Below are 16,604 nucleotides of genomic sequence, written 5' to 3'. Positions count from 1 at the left end.
ATCCTATAAATATTTAAAAACGGTCTTTTTTGTTTACTCTGAAGGAAAATATTTATTTATTTTTTGGAAATGCACATATGTGGTAGAAATCTCTGCAGTTAGAAATATACAATTAACTTTTTATTTTAAAATTATAACTATGAAACACATAGTTAGCTTTCAAATAATTCCTCAAATACGTATATGAGGCAGAACAACCAACTGTGTCAATTTCTGCCCAAAACAGCACAAGTTTCTTTTCCCTCTGTCCCAAACACTTAACCCTCCTGGAAATGACTTTAATTTAGTTGTTTTTCTTAGTGAGCATCGTATAACATTTTTGAAAAACTGTCTTTTTAAATATCTTTATCTTTTTCTCTTTGTGTCTTCTCCACTACATCCTTTTAACACTTTCCCTTTAGAGGTTTCCTTTTAAAATATTGAATCATCTTTGCTATCCTTTTAAGATCCTTTAAAAATTTCTCTATAATTACTTTAAATCTTATTAATTTGATTGAAAATATATAGAAATTTTGATATAATGACTGTCAGGTTTTCATCTAAGAAAGAACACTCCTTCCTCTCAAAATATTGTAAAAAAAGCATTGTTTTCTATGGCTTTCATTTCTAATAGTAGTAGACATTCTTGCTCTTTACGGATAATGACATTTTGCAATAAATTAGACATCCTTTCTCAGGATATTAAGAATTGAACTCTTTTTTTCATTGAGTGAGCATTCAACATAGGATATGTTTGTCTTATTCCTCTAAGCTATAGATAATTAAATATAAGACCAAATATGTATATTGCCTAAATCATAGAGAATAGATAATTTATATTTTATGAAATGACTAAAACAGTATCATCTATAGAAAGGGCACCAGCCATCTATATAAAGGGAGTTGCCAGCTCAGATCAGTTGGCATGGCCTGTGTAGAAGAACGTATCATATTCTTTAAAATATTTTTATTCACCATGGATTTGTAATGATCACAATATTATCAGTTTGTACTGATGGATTGAACAAGAGAAAAAGTAGTCCATTTGTTATGCTTCATGAACCATTCTTAAAAATTATTACCAATTGTGGTAAAAATACATACTTGTTAATAATAATAAACATTTTTCATCTTAGGAAGTAGAAAAGTCATTTTTCTACCAGTCATTGAAAAATGGAAGATATTATTTCCAGCTTAGGAACAAAAATATTTTCTTTATATGATGGCAGACTTTGAATTTACATAAAAGGGGAAAATAAGGTCATTGACTTGTTGGAAGAGCTAAGGAATTGCTTTAAAATAACCTAATTAGCCAAAATCCTCTAAATAAAGGACATTTTTAAAAGCAGGAAACAAACATATCTCAGTTTATTGCAGTAGATCCTTAGAGTGCCTACATGTTTGCCTGTGTTTGGCGTAGTTTGGTGTCAGGCATAGAAATGAAAGTTCCAGTGACGTTCTCTTTGGTCTCCCTACAGTCTGATAGGCCTGTGATTTCCCACTCATCATCTCTTGTTTTTCTTCCTGTAATGACCCACATGACCTGATTCTTAATGATGAGCCTGAAACTACCAGGAAAAATGGGGGGGGGGGGGGAGTCACAGCAGAAAATTCTATAACGCATACGTCTTTTTAAATTTTTTAAAAGATCTATTTTCTCTGGAAGGAGAGTTTCTCCATTCACATTTCCTGTAGTTCTACTGGTAGCTATATATTGTAGAAGAAAAAAAAAAATGAAGTTGGAAAATTCTTTCTATTGCAGTCTCAGGATTGGAAAAGATGCAGAGAATATTGAGACACAGCTTTCTAATATCATACTAGACCAAATCTTCTTTCTTAGTTGTAAGTTACTGAAACTAGAAGAGTTAACTGACTGGTCTATAGTTTCATAGCTGTGACTAAAACTCCTCTTCCTACCAGTGCCCTTCTATAGTATGAAGCCAAAAAGTATGATATGGTCCATTCATTAAATGGTTATAAGTGTGTTACTTACATAAACTGATGTCCTAAACTATGAGATCAACATATGTAATTTTATTGTATTTTAATTCATTATAGAATAATATTTAAGTAACTCCTTTGAAATTGGAGGACTAAATTGAAAATGTATAAAGGCCAGAAAAGTAATAGAATTAGTAATTTGATACCATTAATGCAAAGCACATGGAAATAGAGAACCAAGCTTATTAATATGTTTGTACAAATCATTAAAATATGGTTTTCATGCCATAGTTTTACCACTTTGAAGATTTGTTCCCTGGCAAGGAGAGTGTCAAGGCAAGAGGAACGTCGCAGAAAGGACCGTTAGTTCCCAAAAGGTCATCAGATGATCCGTATCTCCACATCCTCCCATCCACGCTATTTCTACCTCTCCTAAGTCTCAGATCTTCTTATTAGGCTGTTGACTTACTTCCTCAATCCTCAGCCCTCCTACTTTGATCATTAGTCCGTGGTTCTTCTTTTCCATTGTGGCGTATGTTGAGCTACTTGTGTTCAATTGGCCCCAGACCCATTACCTGTGAATAGGAAACCCGGACTGCACCTGGCAAGGTCACCTGGGCTCTACCTCATCTATTCTCTCACTGGTCGGTTGATTGTAGATGCAAATGGTTTATACTATAGGATAGCCCTTTATACTAGTGGTGGAAGGGGTTTATGTCTCATAGTAAGGTGGAAGGACAACTTCTCTAGGTGTCACAAGATCAGAGTTTTTGTTCTACTTCTGCTACTAAGTAGCTGTCCAAGCTTGAAAAAAAAATCACTCATCTTCCTTCTGCTCAAAGAGAAATGTATTTATTTCACTTTTCTCTTAAAGAAGTGAAATAAATCATTCCTTGAAAAAAGTCAAAATGTAGGGAAGTTACAAAGGCTAATTACAAATACTCATGTATCCATCATGTAGAGTTATTTGTTAACATTGTATCACATTTGATTTTTTAAAAAATTAGTGATAACATTGAAGGCCCTTTTGGCCTCCAGCCTTACTCCTGTTACTCTCACCCCTCTCCAAAAGGCAGTTGTTTATTCATTCCCCACTAATGGCCTGAAAGAAAATATTGTAAAATATCCATTATATAACATTAGATTAGATGAACAGTAAGTTATCATAATGTAGTTACTATTTCTTAACTAGGCTGCAAAAAAGGAATTCTTTTTTTTTTTCCAAACGTATGGTTCTTTTTTCTGCCCAAACGTTCCTGTTTTCTCACATAGTATCTCAGGACATTACCATACTGTATCTGCATTCTTTTAAAAGAATACTGCCTGTGCTTCCTTTTGGAATTCTAAAAATTGAATTGTAATAGCTAGCACGTTACCACCATTTGGAATAATTTTGCCAATCTTAGTACTAAGTCATTTTTGATTTCTAGAAACTATAGCCATCTGTGCTAAATAATGCTGTGCATTGGTAATTGGGTCACAGAAGTGACAACAGAGCTATTCAGCTATACGTGGTTAGCCCTCTTGTATTTTCCCTGGTGTCTAGGACTGTGTCATGTCTTTCATAAAATGAATATGGATCTATGATAAATGATGGAATGAGATCTGAATTTTACTTTTTTTTTTTTTCTGTGAGTTCAATTTTATTTTAAATTTTAGGATTCCACATATAAATGATACCACACACAGTGTTTATCTTTCTCTGTCTGGCAGATTTCACTTAGCACAATGCCCTCTGGGTCATCCGTGTTGACAGTATCTTGGCTGTTGTGAACGGTGCTTCAGTGGACGTGGGAGTGCAGGTATCTCTTTGAGAGCCTGGTTTTGTTTCCTTTGGAGATACACACAGAAGTGGGATGCCTGGATCTTATGGTAGTTCTCTTTTTACTTTTTTTGAGGAGCCTCCATACTGTCTTCCACCGTGGCTGCCCCACTCCACCAACAGTGCACGACGGCTGTCTTTTTCCTACTGAATTGTACTTTTTAATATACACACTCTTTGCATTAGGGTTGTATTGCTGTGTAACAAGTTAATACAGACTTGGCTGCCTGAGACAACATCCTTTTATTAGCTTGCAGTTCTGAAGGTCGGAAGTCTGTCTGGCCTGGCGTGGTTGAGTCTATGCTTAGCGTATCACAAGGCTAAACTCATGGCATCGGCCGAAGTGAGTACTCATCTGGGGGCTTACAGAAAAGCCTGCTCCCAAGCTCATTCTTGGTGACAGACTTCAGTTCCTTGCTGTTGCGGGACTGAGGTCCCTGTTTCCTTGATGGCTGTCAGCCAGGGACTGCTCTCAGCTGCTGGAAGTAGCTCTTATTCCTTGCCACTTGGCATCCTCGAAGTTCACAGCAGTGCTTGGAGTCCTTCTCACTCCTTGAACCTCTGACTTCCTCTTGTGTGACCAGCTGGAGAAATTCTCTGCCTTTACAGAGTACAGGCCCACCCAGATGACCTTGCTATCTGCAGGCCAACCATACCATCTGACATCACCTAATCAGGGTAAACGCCGCCATGTACACAGTTCTGGGGATGATTCAGGATGTGAACCCCAGGGAGATGGCATATCTTGGGAACATCTTAGAAATCTGCCCACCACAGTAATTGTCACTCCTCAGGAGGATTGAGACTGAAAATAGAGCTTTAAACATCATCTGCGATAAACAAAATGAATTCACAAGATTATCATTCCAGAGCAAAATCAAATAGTTACACAAAGCAAAATGTCACGCATGTTAGCAATATTAGGATGTTACGTGAAAAAAAATAAAAACCTCAAAACCCTTACTTTTGGAAGTAGGTGACCGGAGGAAATTGGAAATCTCTCTTCTAACATCAATTTAAAAGTTTTTTGCTTCTATAATAAATCAGTCACAAGGATGTGACCTTCCACTGGCCCCTGACCTTTCCACTGGGTCCATCCCAACCTACAGGCTCTGTCTCATTCTAGTTTTATTTCTAAGCTAAACCAGAATGAAGCCTGAGGCACTTACGCTACCTTATTTACCTTTCTTCCAAAGCTAATATGATCTTATGATTTGGCTTCTTCCTCAGACCCAGTGTCTCTGAAGCTGTCAGTTGGTTCTCTCATTGTTTCTTAAGCCTTTTGCTGTCATTAAAATCTGTCGCCCCTGTGTTAACACTGAGATGTCAAATTGCTGATTTCTTAGCCCCAAGTGTTCCAAGTCCTAGAAAGGGGTCATTGGCTCTGGTCTTGCTATTACTTTCCCAGGGGCTTTCCCCATAAATTGTAATTTCTTCTGTCTGGTCCTTGGCCTTGTCATTTTCAGAAGACTCCCAAAATTATATACATCGACCACATAGCACCTAAGTGTTCTCCAGTCCAGGTTTTTGCTATAGTGTTTTCCCCACCATTGGGTTAGCTAGTGCCACAGTCATATCTAAACTACCTTTTCCTTTTCTCCTTTTCTTATATTCTATCACTCCCTGTTTCCTTCCTTTTTATTTTGTGAGAAATGCAAAATTCCTGACTTCAAGAGTTCATAATGTAATAGGACAGACATATAAGAAAGTGAAAAATTACACGACAATAAATGTTATGTTACAGAAGAGCAGCAAGGGCCCGTGGGATTACAGAGACATTCCAGCTCAGCTTGAATGTCGGTCAGGAAATATTTCCAAGAGGAGGTAACACTTGCACTGTTTCTGATAAGCCATGAGGAGCTAGCCTAGCAGGGAAGAGGAGCTGGGGGCATTGGAGGGAGGCCTAGATGAATCCTTTAAAGACCATCCAGAGCTGGAAACTAGATCGTTCTCAGGCTGAACTGGTTGAGCAAATGCCAAGAGCAAAGGATGGGACCAAAAATGGGAAATAAAGCCAAAAGATTAGATATTCAGCAGAAGCTGAGGCGAAGTGAACCTTGGAAATGAGTCCAAGGGTGGGAGCAAGGCAGGGTCCAGAGGCCTTCTCTGTCCCTGAGAGTGAAAAAGAACTGTTTCTGAGCCGGAAGAGTGCAGCATTAAGGGTTAAGCAGAAGCAGGAGACTGTGAAACAGACCGGAAAGTGGGCAGAGAGTGACAGCAGGACAAACCAGGCTTGAGGGCGGAGATACTGATGAATAGTGAATAATGGAAGGAAGTTTCTAGGTGGAAAGGTGGAAGCTGAAAGTCTCTATTTTGTCTTCTGAGTAAGAAATTGATGTGCAAATCTGATGAGAGGGGAAAGGGGTGAGGATGGGGGGCGGGGGATAAAGGAAGCAGCTCTTGTGGACAATCTCAGAATAAGCAATAGAAGGTCCTTGAGGGAGTCACGTGGCCTTGTGAGGACCTGGCTGACAATGGAGAGGCCCTGAGGTTTTAGTGGATCTCACACACCCCCGGTTGAGTGCCTGTCTCCAGCAGCATTCTGCAGTAGGGCTTGAGGAAAAGAGAAGGCGGATGGATTTAGATGTGGAGGTTTTCTGCAAGGGTGTGATGGAAAGAGAAAAAGGCAGGGGAGTTAAGAATGGTTGGCAGGAGAGAGAAAATCTAGCTGAACAAAGAAGGAAGTTCAATCAGGATAGACTGCTGATTTGGAGGAGAAAACCTGAAAGCAGGTACCCGAAGACAGGAGACGTTAATGAGGTCCACGTGTCGTCACAGCAGAAGCGTGATATTTGGAAAAGGAAGACGTGGGTTATTAAATCCTCACATCACAGACTATACTGACATTTCAGATAGATTTAAAGAACTGGGTCAAACCTAGAAAACAATTAAAATATAGAAACGTGATTGATGAGGGAGGACTTGGTATACTTAAAAGAAATGTGAGAAATCGGAAAGGAGAAAAATCAATTCATTTTACTATAAATAAATGGAAAACAACAACAAATAAGAGTGAACGATAAAACATCAGGAAACTAATTTCTACAAGTATGATAAACAAAGAGATAAAAATCCTTCATCTGTAAAGATGGGATCCAGTTTGGTATTTCCCCAGCAGCTGTGGATATTTATAGCTTCTTTTTGCACATCCAGCACCATTTTTTTTCGGGTTCCTCAAAGATTATAGCAGCAGTCAGGCTGCACCCTCTCTCTGCTCATGCACCTACTGTCTCCGATTAAAAGGGCCGGGAGCCCAGCATGGGGTGTTGGAGCCTGGGTAGGTTGAGAACACCTGTGTAGGAGGGCAGCCTGGCTCAGGTGTGAGAGCCAAGCAAGATGAAGGGAGGATCTCTGGGTAGGAGAGTGGTCCAGTGCCAGGTGTCAGAGCCCTAGTGGAGCAAAGAGGGCATTCATGTGGGAGGGCTGCCCACTTCACGGACTGGAACCTTAGCAAAGTAAGTGGGGTGTGTACACAGGAAGGGGACAAGATTGGTTTCGTACAAGAGGACTGATCAAGTAAGGAAATATATTAAGCACAACGGGAGCTAGGTTTCTTGCTATAGGGCAGAGTTGTTACAAATGTGAAAACTGAGGGGAGAACAGTAGAATGAACCCTGTGTTGTTGTTGGAATTGGAGGTATTAGTATGAATTTATGGTTTTCAATGTATAGGTAGATGGATGGATAGTTATAGAAAGAAATAAATGTATATAAAATATATATGCGTGCATATATCTGTATGGGTGTATACATGTAAAAGGTACATATGTACACACACATATTCTCTAGTTCTGTCCATTGAGTTGACTTGGCAGCAGCAACACCCCAGTAACAAGGAGCACACCCAGCACTCAGATCTAAATGCTGTTCTCTGCCAAAGGGAACCAGAGCTCCTTAGAGAAACTGCTGATTCCAGGGCTGGACCAGGATAAGCAAAAGATGAGCTTGGAACATATTGTACCAGAAAGTAAGGAAATGCTCAAAGAATGATGGGGATGTATTGGAAGGACATAGAAACCAGCCGGAAGAGGCTCCCTCTGGCCGAATCTGAGACATTTTAAGCAGTAAATAAATAACGTTTGCAACAGATTAGAACCTATTGAATAAAATAATAAACACAAGCCCACATCGATATGAATAAATTGAAAGTTGAATGGAGGAACATGGCATTTACAGAGTTTTGAAGAATCTTCCCATAAAATAGTTGTTAATTACAAAGGGAAAAAAGAGCATCTTTGCAGTGAGGAAGCCTGGGAGGCACCACGTTAATTAAGTGATCAAAGTGAACATCATCAGTAATGGGGCGAAGCAGGAACAAGGCCACCTGATAGGATGCAAGAAGAGGCCAGTATCATTCTGTGACATTCCTGCAAAAGATGTATCGTCTGAATCGAATCATGAGGAAACACCACCCAAACTCAGATTGAAGGACAATCTACAAAATTGACTTGTAACTTCAACAGTATTAAGGTCATGGAAGTCAAGGAAAGACTGAGGAAATGTTTCAGATTGAAGAGGACCAAAAAACGTGACAACTAAATACAGCTCAGGATTTTGAATTGGGCTCTTTTGTTGTGAAAGATGAATGGTGAAATGTGAAAGGCATCTGAAGATTACATGATAGTAATGTATCAGGATTAATTTTCTGATTATAATTATAATTATGTAGGAGGATATTTTTGTTTTTAATGCACTCAGTTATTTGGTAATGATGAGGAATCGTGTTGGCTACTTAGCTCTCAAATAGTTGAGGAAAAAACAATGCTTTGTAATATACTTGGAAAAATGCTTTTAAGCATTTACTGAAGGATAGGATAATATTGATCCACGCCTTTTAAAAATTTTATTGATGTATAGTTGATTTACAGTGTTGTTTTAATTTCTGCTTTACAGCAAAGTGATTCAGTTATACATAGATATTCAGTTATATGTAGATATTTTTATATTCTTTTCCATTATGATGTGTCATAGGAAATTGAATATAGTTCCTTGTGCTCCACAGTAGGACCTTGTTATTTATCCATCCTATATATAATAGTTTGCATCTGCTAATCCAAAACTCCCAATCCTTCCCTCCCTTCCCCCCCCCCCCCTTGGCAACCACAAGTCTGTTCTCTATGTCTGTGAGTCTGTTTATGTTTCATAGATATGTTTGTGTCATATTTTAGATCCCACATATGTGATATCATATGATATTTGTCTTTCTCTTTCTCACTTATTTTGCTTAGTGTGATAATCTCTAGGTCCATCCATGTTGCTGCAAATGGCAATATTTCATTTTTTATGGCTGAGTAATATTCCATTCTATATATCTATACATACATATGTATATACCACATCTTCTCAATCCATTCATCTGTCGATGGACATTTAGGTTGTTTCCATGCCTTGGCTATTGTGAATAGTGCTGCTATGAACATAGGGGTGTATGTATTTTTTTGAATTATAGTTTTCTCTGAATATACGCCCGGGAGTGGGATTGCTGGATCATATGGTAACTCTATTTTTAGTTTTTTGAGGACCCTCCATACTGTTTTTCATACTAGTTGTACCAATTTACATTCCTACCAACAGTGTAGGAGAGTTTCCTTTTCTCCACGCCTCTCCAGCATTTTTTATTTGTAGACTTTATAATGATGGCCATTCTGACTGATATGAGGTGGTACTTCATTGTAGTTTTGATTTGCATTTCTCTAATACTTATCGTTGATGAGCATCTTTTCATGTGCCTATTGGTCATCCATATGTCTTCTTGATCGATGCCTTCTTAACAGTTTCCTCCCTTGATTTCCCCTGGCTTCAGAAACACTGGTTTGTCCTATCTGTTAGATTGTTTTTTTTCTCAAGGATTCTTCTAGTATAGGTACTAATTTGTAATGTTTTCTCCTTGACCTTCTCTTTTTTCTCCTTTAGTAATCTCTTCTATTCCTTTCAACTCTAGGCATATGACTCTTAACTCTGTATCTTTATCCTAGATTTCTCCTGATCTTTACTTGAACTCCATTTTACCTGAACTTAGCTTTCTTTAGTTCATCTTTTCTCATCAGCCCAGACCTGCTGGTATAACTCAACTTGAGGTTAACTCCTGGGGCTCACTAATGCATACTCAAATTTTGTGAAAAATATGGGGTTTAATTTTCTTCTGCTTCTGCAAGAGAGGATTATTGTTGAAAACTGTAGAATGATTGCCTTCTCCTCTGGGTCAGGAGCAGAATCATGAACCTATTTCCATAAGAAAATATAAGTTTAGTTACCATACAAAGTTGCATGCTAGAGAATGAACTCTACTTTGATTTGATATTTCATTAGAGATGTTATGTGAGGCAACATGAAGTAAGAATATTATCTAACAAATCTGTCTTGAGAGTGGAATATATACACTGTCAGAGGTTATGAGAAAAGTTTGAACTGCGTATATGAAAAAATGATCCACATTTTAAAACTGTCTCAGTCCTAACATGAAAGAGACACAAAAGTATGAGTATTTTAATTGGCACGTTTAATATATTTTGCATAAAGATTAAATATTTTAAACAAATTGATCAAGAAGAAATTGAACCAAGAAAAGGTGTTTATTGTAATTCCATTCATTTAAAAATAATCATTCATAAATAACTTTCTTGTCTAAACTTTTCATTTTATAAATATATATATATTTAAATATGTTCAGATTAATGTTTCATATCCAGTTTTATAACAGGAAGCATGAGTCATTTCTGTGCTTAAACACTTTTGGATATCTCATTGGATTTCTGGTCAAGGAGACATTCCAGGAAGTTTTAGAAATTATTCTGTCAAAATGCTTGACTTCGGTGGAACATTGCAGATTCTTCATTTATTGAGCTCTCTAAGAGTAAGCACTTTTGCGCAAATGAATCTCCTAAGTGCAGGGGATTACAGGTGTCCAAATGGCTGCCCCACTGAAGTGGTACTCATATATTTGTATAATAACCTTTGCCATTTGATTGATGCAAATTTTAACTACATTCATTGTCCCTCTTGTTTAAAAAAAAAATGGTACTGTTTCCTGAGACCAGTGTTACTTGGAAAACCTTGGCTAACTAACAAGTTCCCAAGAAACATTATTTAATGGTATATTGCCAAGAACATCTTAGATAATTCAACAAAATTGCCTTCTTTCAAAAGTCCAACCATATTTCATTTGAGTTTGACAGTTATTTATTGAGATCTTGTTGATTGCATGGTTGGATATGACGTGGATCCAAAAGAAATACGTAACTTATAAAGAGTTTGTAATCGTTTTGGAGAGACAAAGTAACTTCCTATGAAACAGTAAAAATAAACAGGAAAGGATGCAATTTAGTGCCAACCTGGTAAATTACTATTTTTGTGGAATCAGACAGTCATCAGTAATCTGCCTGTGGCACTTACTATCATAACATACTTTTTGGTTACTTAATAAGTCAGTATACGTCTGGGTTTACTTCATGTTTTCTGTACTTACAACCTTGTTTTGAATATGGAAGGCTTATCTTGTCAGCACTGAAGTCAGCACATACTGGTGGACACACACTGTTGCCAGCACACTTGCAGGCCTTGGGCTTAACAAATGTGAGCAAAGTAGTCTCTGTACTTAAGGAACTGGCTGCTTTGTGTGTATACGTGCAGTGGGGTGGCGGTGGCAGGGAGGAGGCAGACAGCCAATGTATGAGACAACAGTTAAGGGCATTTCAGATGTTTGTAAGTATTATGATGATGGTAGAAATATTAGGGTGGAGGTGCTTGGTCTGCTGTTATCGGAGAAGTCTTGCCTGAGGAACTCAGGTTTGAGTTGAGGCCTGGATGATGAGAGCAGTTAGGCACGTAGTTAGATTCACAGTTTGGAGATCAAGGGAGTGGTCTTGGTGGGAGACAGACGTTTGAAAATCTTCATTGTGGACATGACACCGAAAGCCACATCAGCCACAGTTGGGACATCGAGTAGAGTGAGAGTTGACCTTTGCCTTTAGTTGGACGTCAGTCAGCAGTGACTTTGGGAAACGTTTTTGTGGGGAAGTGAGGAGGGAAAGCCTTATTAACAGGTTGAAGAGAGAATGGGAGGTAAGGATATAGAGGCAGTAAGAATACACAAGACAGAAGCATTTTGCTATGAAGGAGAGGGTAGAAGGGTGGTGGCCGTATACAGGTAGTTCTTCAGGCTGTGCATCTGTCGTGTGTGGTGCTCTGCATTTGAGTCGTATTTAATGATGCTAAAGCAACACTTTTCAGTGAGGTTAAGACATGTACACATTTCTTATTTTAGTTTTGAAAGTACCTTGTTAAGCTTTCGCAGGAAATGGGGGGGCTGTAGGAGAGCAATGTTAAAGGCTGAGAGTTGAAGGTGAGAGTCTAAAGATTGGAGTTGCAAACTGAGACCACAAATCAAAGAATCAAGGGAAACTGAATGCTGCCGGCGGGAGTTTGCAGCAAAGTAAGGGTTGATTGCAGGGCGCCTAGCAAGGGAGTGGGAGACAGGCTTGGTCTTTGAGTTGGGGGGTGTTTTTAAAGGGGAAGAAAAAAGAGGCTGGGGTTAAGCATTCTTGACTTAAAAAATACAGGCACAATGTGAGAGTTGCGAGTTAAGTTTTATTTGGGGCAAAATGAAGACTGCAGCCCGGGAGCAGCATCTCATAGCTCGGAGAAACTGCTCCACGGAGGCGAGGGGAGGAGCCAGGATATATGGGAGTTTTGCAACAAAGGACAGGTAGTCAGGACTGTCAAGAGATTACTGTTAATTAAAGGAAACCAGATATCTCAAGTGAAGGAATTTAGCGCTTTTCTATGTGTGGGAAGATGTAAGCTTTGGGCTCACTGAAATCATTCCTTTGATATGTACCTTAGCTATCTGGGGCCTGCATTTTCCCATCCTGAGTTTCCTCAGGGCTCACCACAGGGAGTGACTCACAGTCTGATGGCAGGTATTCTTTTCAGCCAGGGCTGAATCCTTGATGACTGTGACATCCTTTGTTTATTGATATGGCAGGAAATATTCCATTTATAAATATTCCATTCATCAGCATTGTCTTGTGACATTTCTTAATCGTAGTTTTGGGAATCAGGATGCTTCTGGTTTAAAATTCTCTGGCCAGGTGGTCCGTGGCTCAGGGGTCTGTTAGCTCCTCTTGCCAGGGAGAAACAACCCGCGTTTGTATGTTAATAATGGTATTTATAATATGAATTTTAGTATATCAGAGATGTTACCAACAACATCAGTTTTTAGCATCTGACTCTGGTTGACTGGTGTTCAGTTAGTACAGGATTGAGGTTAGAGGGGACAAGAAAAGAATAAAGTTTTGACTAGAGAGAGTAATCATAAACTCAGAAAGGAACTCGGTTTCGGGGTTTCCCAAGTAAGTGCCACAGGAAAGGACTGCTCAGCGTGTGTCTGTCACTTCAGCCCTCCCCATAGGTGGTCTTGTCTTCACACTGTGGATACATAATAATGGAATGTACACTGAAAAGGCCTGTGCACATAAGCTTCATGCTGTTTTTCAAGGTGCTTTTTACCTGTATTATCTTATTTAATGAAGACTGTGACTGAATCTGTGAGTGGAAATGATAATGCTATTTAAATTCTCTGTGTATAAAAAAAGAATGTTTCTTTAATTTAAAAGTATTTAAGAATATGTAATATAAGAATGAACCTACCTTTATTGTAGATGTTAATATATAGTTGAAAATAATTTCTCCCTTACTTATAAGATTCTTGTCCTGTATTTGTTTAAGGAAGTAATTTTCACTAGCTTGATAAAAATGGAGGTATATTAAATGGATTTGAAAATTAAAAAAAAATGTTCATGATAGTTTGACAAGCCTGAAGTAAATTAAAATTACTCCTTTTTTTCCTGTCAGAGGTCTCTTTATTAGTATCCATGACCGAGGGCATATTGCTTCCGTTCTTAATGCATGGCCAGAAGATGTCATCAAGGTAAGTTAGTTATTGTGTATTTCCACTGTGGCACATTTGTCCGTTTTCCTGTCCCATAACAGACTGACACTTTTCACAATACTAGGTAGCATTCACTAGCTTTTCTATTTCTATGGCTTTGATTTTTGTTTGGTGGATTAATTTTATTCTGATATCATTTGGATTCTAAGTTTCTCCATTATTTTCTACCAAATTTCTAAGAATTTCTTTATTCATTGTAAGTGATGATAAGCATTGAAAAAATGTTGAAGTAGTGTCTGAAAGTCTTTAAGCAAACTCTTTTTTCTTACCTTCTGTGTTTAATCATCCACTGAGAGGAATCAAGGTAGGTCAAAAACTCTGTTAATCCACGTCCTTTATCGTGGTGACCTGAAGTATCTCAGCTGACTTCCCTCTGAGAGTGAGTGAGCTAACGAAAGTAGAATAATACTAGTATTGGGCATTTGGTAGCTTTCTGAGTGAGACACTTCACCTGGCGTAACTCATGTAGTACCATGATCATTCTGTGAGGAAGGGAAGGCACAGGCGGGTTACACAGTAGTGCATGGTGGTGTGGAAATTGAATGTGGGTGCCTCAAGCTGCCTCCTCCAAAACAGCCTAACATGTTGACCCTTTGCAGTGAGACATGGAAAATGTGATGATCAGCTTTATGCAATATGCAAAAATAGTTCTCACTCACCTCTCCGATGCATGTATTTACTTTTAAGGCAATTCTTTAAGAGCAGTATAATATAGGTGAACAGAAAACTAAATGAAAAGACTCCAGAATATTTTAAATATGTTCTGCGGTACGTGTGGTGGAGTTAACTAGTTAACTGCACTAGGAGTTAACACACTCGGGTCCTGGTTCTTTGATATTAACCAGGTAAATCACCTTAGGCAAATTATTTTAGTTCTCTGATCTTCAGTTCCCTAATCTGTAAAATAAGAGGGATAGACTGAATGTACTCCAGATTCCCCTTTGCTTCTAAAATGTTATGACTCTGTACATTAGTCCTTATGATAATAATAGTGTTAATATCTATATTTTTTATACTATCTATGATGAGGAAGATTTGAAATCTGTAGTTTGAGGCCTGCTATGTGAACCCTGCCTGTTAATAATTGCATAGGAATGATTGATATAAGTATAAAATGTACTGTTCCTGCCTCTGCTCGCCTTTGAACTCCTGCATCCTGTAATCCCTAGCAACTCTCGCGCATCCTGTAGCCCTTAGCAACCCCCACGTCCTGTAACCAATCAATTAGTACCAACTGTAGCTATATGTCTTAATCTATTAAAGGAGAAAACTGGCCCGAAACGGGGCCCAGAATTTTTGGAGCGTTAGCTCGTCTGGTGCCGCTGGCTCAGTAAACCTGAGTTCTCCAACTCTCTGGGTGTGGTGCTTGGTTTCTCATGGGATCAAATTCTGCAACATCTGTAATTTGTAATGTACCAGGTACTGTGGTACGTTCTTTGTATATCATGATTTGATTGTATTGAATCGTAGGTTTATTCAATTAACTACTGCTTATTGGTTGGTTGTGATGTGCCAAATGCTGTGCTAGGTGTTGGTGTACAGTACTGAGCACAGCAGAGTTGGCTCCTAATTTAATGCAGCTACTCTGAAAATAAATAAATAATAAATACTCTTTATCAGTCCCATTTTTATAAATAAGAAGCAGAGCTTTAATTCATCAGTTTATCCAAGGTCAAATAACTGACATTTTCTTCTAGATTCCATGGATATGTAGCAGTTTGTAGAAAATCTAATAAATTGTGATTCACAGAATTGGTTTTGCTTAAACTCATATAATGGCCATGAGTCATAGAATAGAGATGATAAATGCATTAATTTCAATAAAGATAAATTACTTAGGATTAAAATCTCCATGTGATTAAAATGTGTGCTTCATAGATATTCAAGATGACTAGAAATAAACTAAATAAAATTAATTGTCTACTGGTACTCTAGTATCAGATAAGAGTAGTAATAGAGTGTGCTTGGCATATTTCAAAGATGGTAGAACAACATCCAGTGTTATAGGGGACGGATCGACATTGTTGTGAAATTAGGAGGATGCATAAACTGAAGATCAGAGCATTGGGGACTACTCAGCAATTATGCATTACTTAACCAGGGACTCTCCTCTAATGGTACTCAAAGTGGATGTGACTAGTTTCAAAGCTGTTCCAAGTTTCACTTTAGTCCCCAGTTTGAGCTCTTATTTACCTGTCCTCTGCCCACTTACGCCTCCTGATTGAAGACTGAATTGTTTGAATCTTTATGGGCATACCTGGTCTTCTTTTTTCAACAACCAATCCTATGTATGTATTTTAAAAATAAATTTAAAATGTGCATATCAAATTTATTTATTCTCCCTAGTCTTTGACACTTCATGATCATATAAAATCTTTTCCATGTATATTCAGCTTATGTTTTTTGACAGCTTAGTATTTCATTGCATAAGTATTAACTTCAGAAATAGAGGTTAAGAACTATGCCCCAGGATTTGCAAACATCTGTTAATAGATATTTTTTCTTTCTTCTTCTAGGCTATTGTGGTGACTGATGGAGAACGTATTCTTGGCTTGGGAGACCTTGGCTGTAATGGAATGGGCATCCCTGTGGGTAAACTGGCTCTGTATACAGCTTGTGGAGGGATGAATCCTCAACAATGTCTGCCTGTCATGTTGGATGTGGGAACGGAAAATGAGGTAAACTCTTTAAGTCTATAACACAGCTATACACCTTAAAAAATAGTACCAATTTCTGCATTTTGAGATTATTTCCAGAACTTCATGAAAGTCATCTTTTTTCTGTTTGGTCCTTTCTCTCCCCTCAAACCCATCTCCCAACTCTTATAAAAAAATTATTTCACTTTTCCTGTCCCCTTCCTTTTTTCTGTAATGTGATTAATTTTTTAGCAGCTTCCCTAGTATTTTCCTATCCT

General features: G+C 38.1%; 1 protein-coding gene across 3 annotated transcripts in view; it reads left to right on the top strand.

The window, feature by feature from the left end:
* ME1 (malic enzyme 1) overlaps positions 1–16,604 on the top strand; it is a 181,905-nt gene that overhangs the window by 64,104 nt on the left and 101,197 nt on the right. For all 3 annotated transcript variants that reach the window (XM_057738818.1, XM_057738817.1, XM_057738816.1), the window contains 2 exons: positions 13,594–13,669; positions 16,207–16,368. In XM_057738818.1, coding sequence (XP_057594801.1) covers positions 13,594–13,669; positions 16,207–16,368 — 238 coding nt within the window. The remainder of the gene's footprint in view (positions 1–13,593; positions 13,670–16,206; positions 16,369–16,604) is intronic.

The sequence above is a fragment of the Hippopotamus amphibius genome, chromosome 6, assembly GCF_030028045.1.
Source record: "Hippopotamus amphibius kiboko isolate mHipAmp2 chromosome 6, mHipAmp2.hap2, whole genome shotgun sequence".
Taxonomy (NCBI): Eukaryota; Metazoa; Chordata; class Mammalia; order Artiodactyla; family Hippopotamidae; genus Hippopotamus; species Hippopotamus amphibius.
This window is presented reverse-complemented; position numbering and strand designations above follow the sequence as displayed.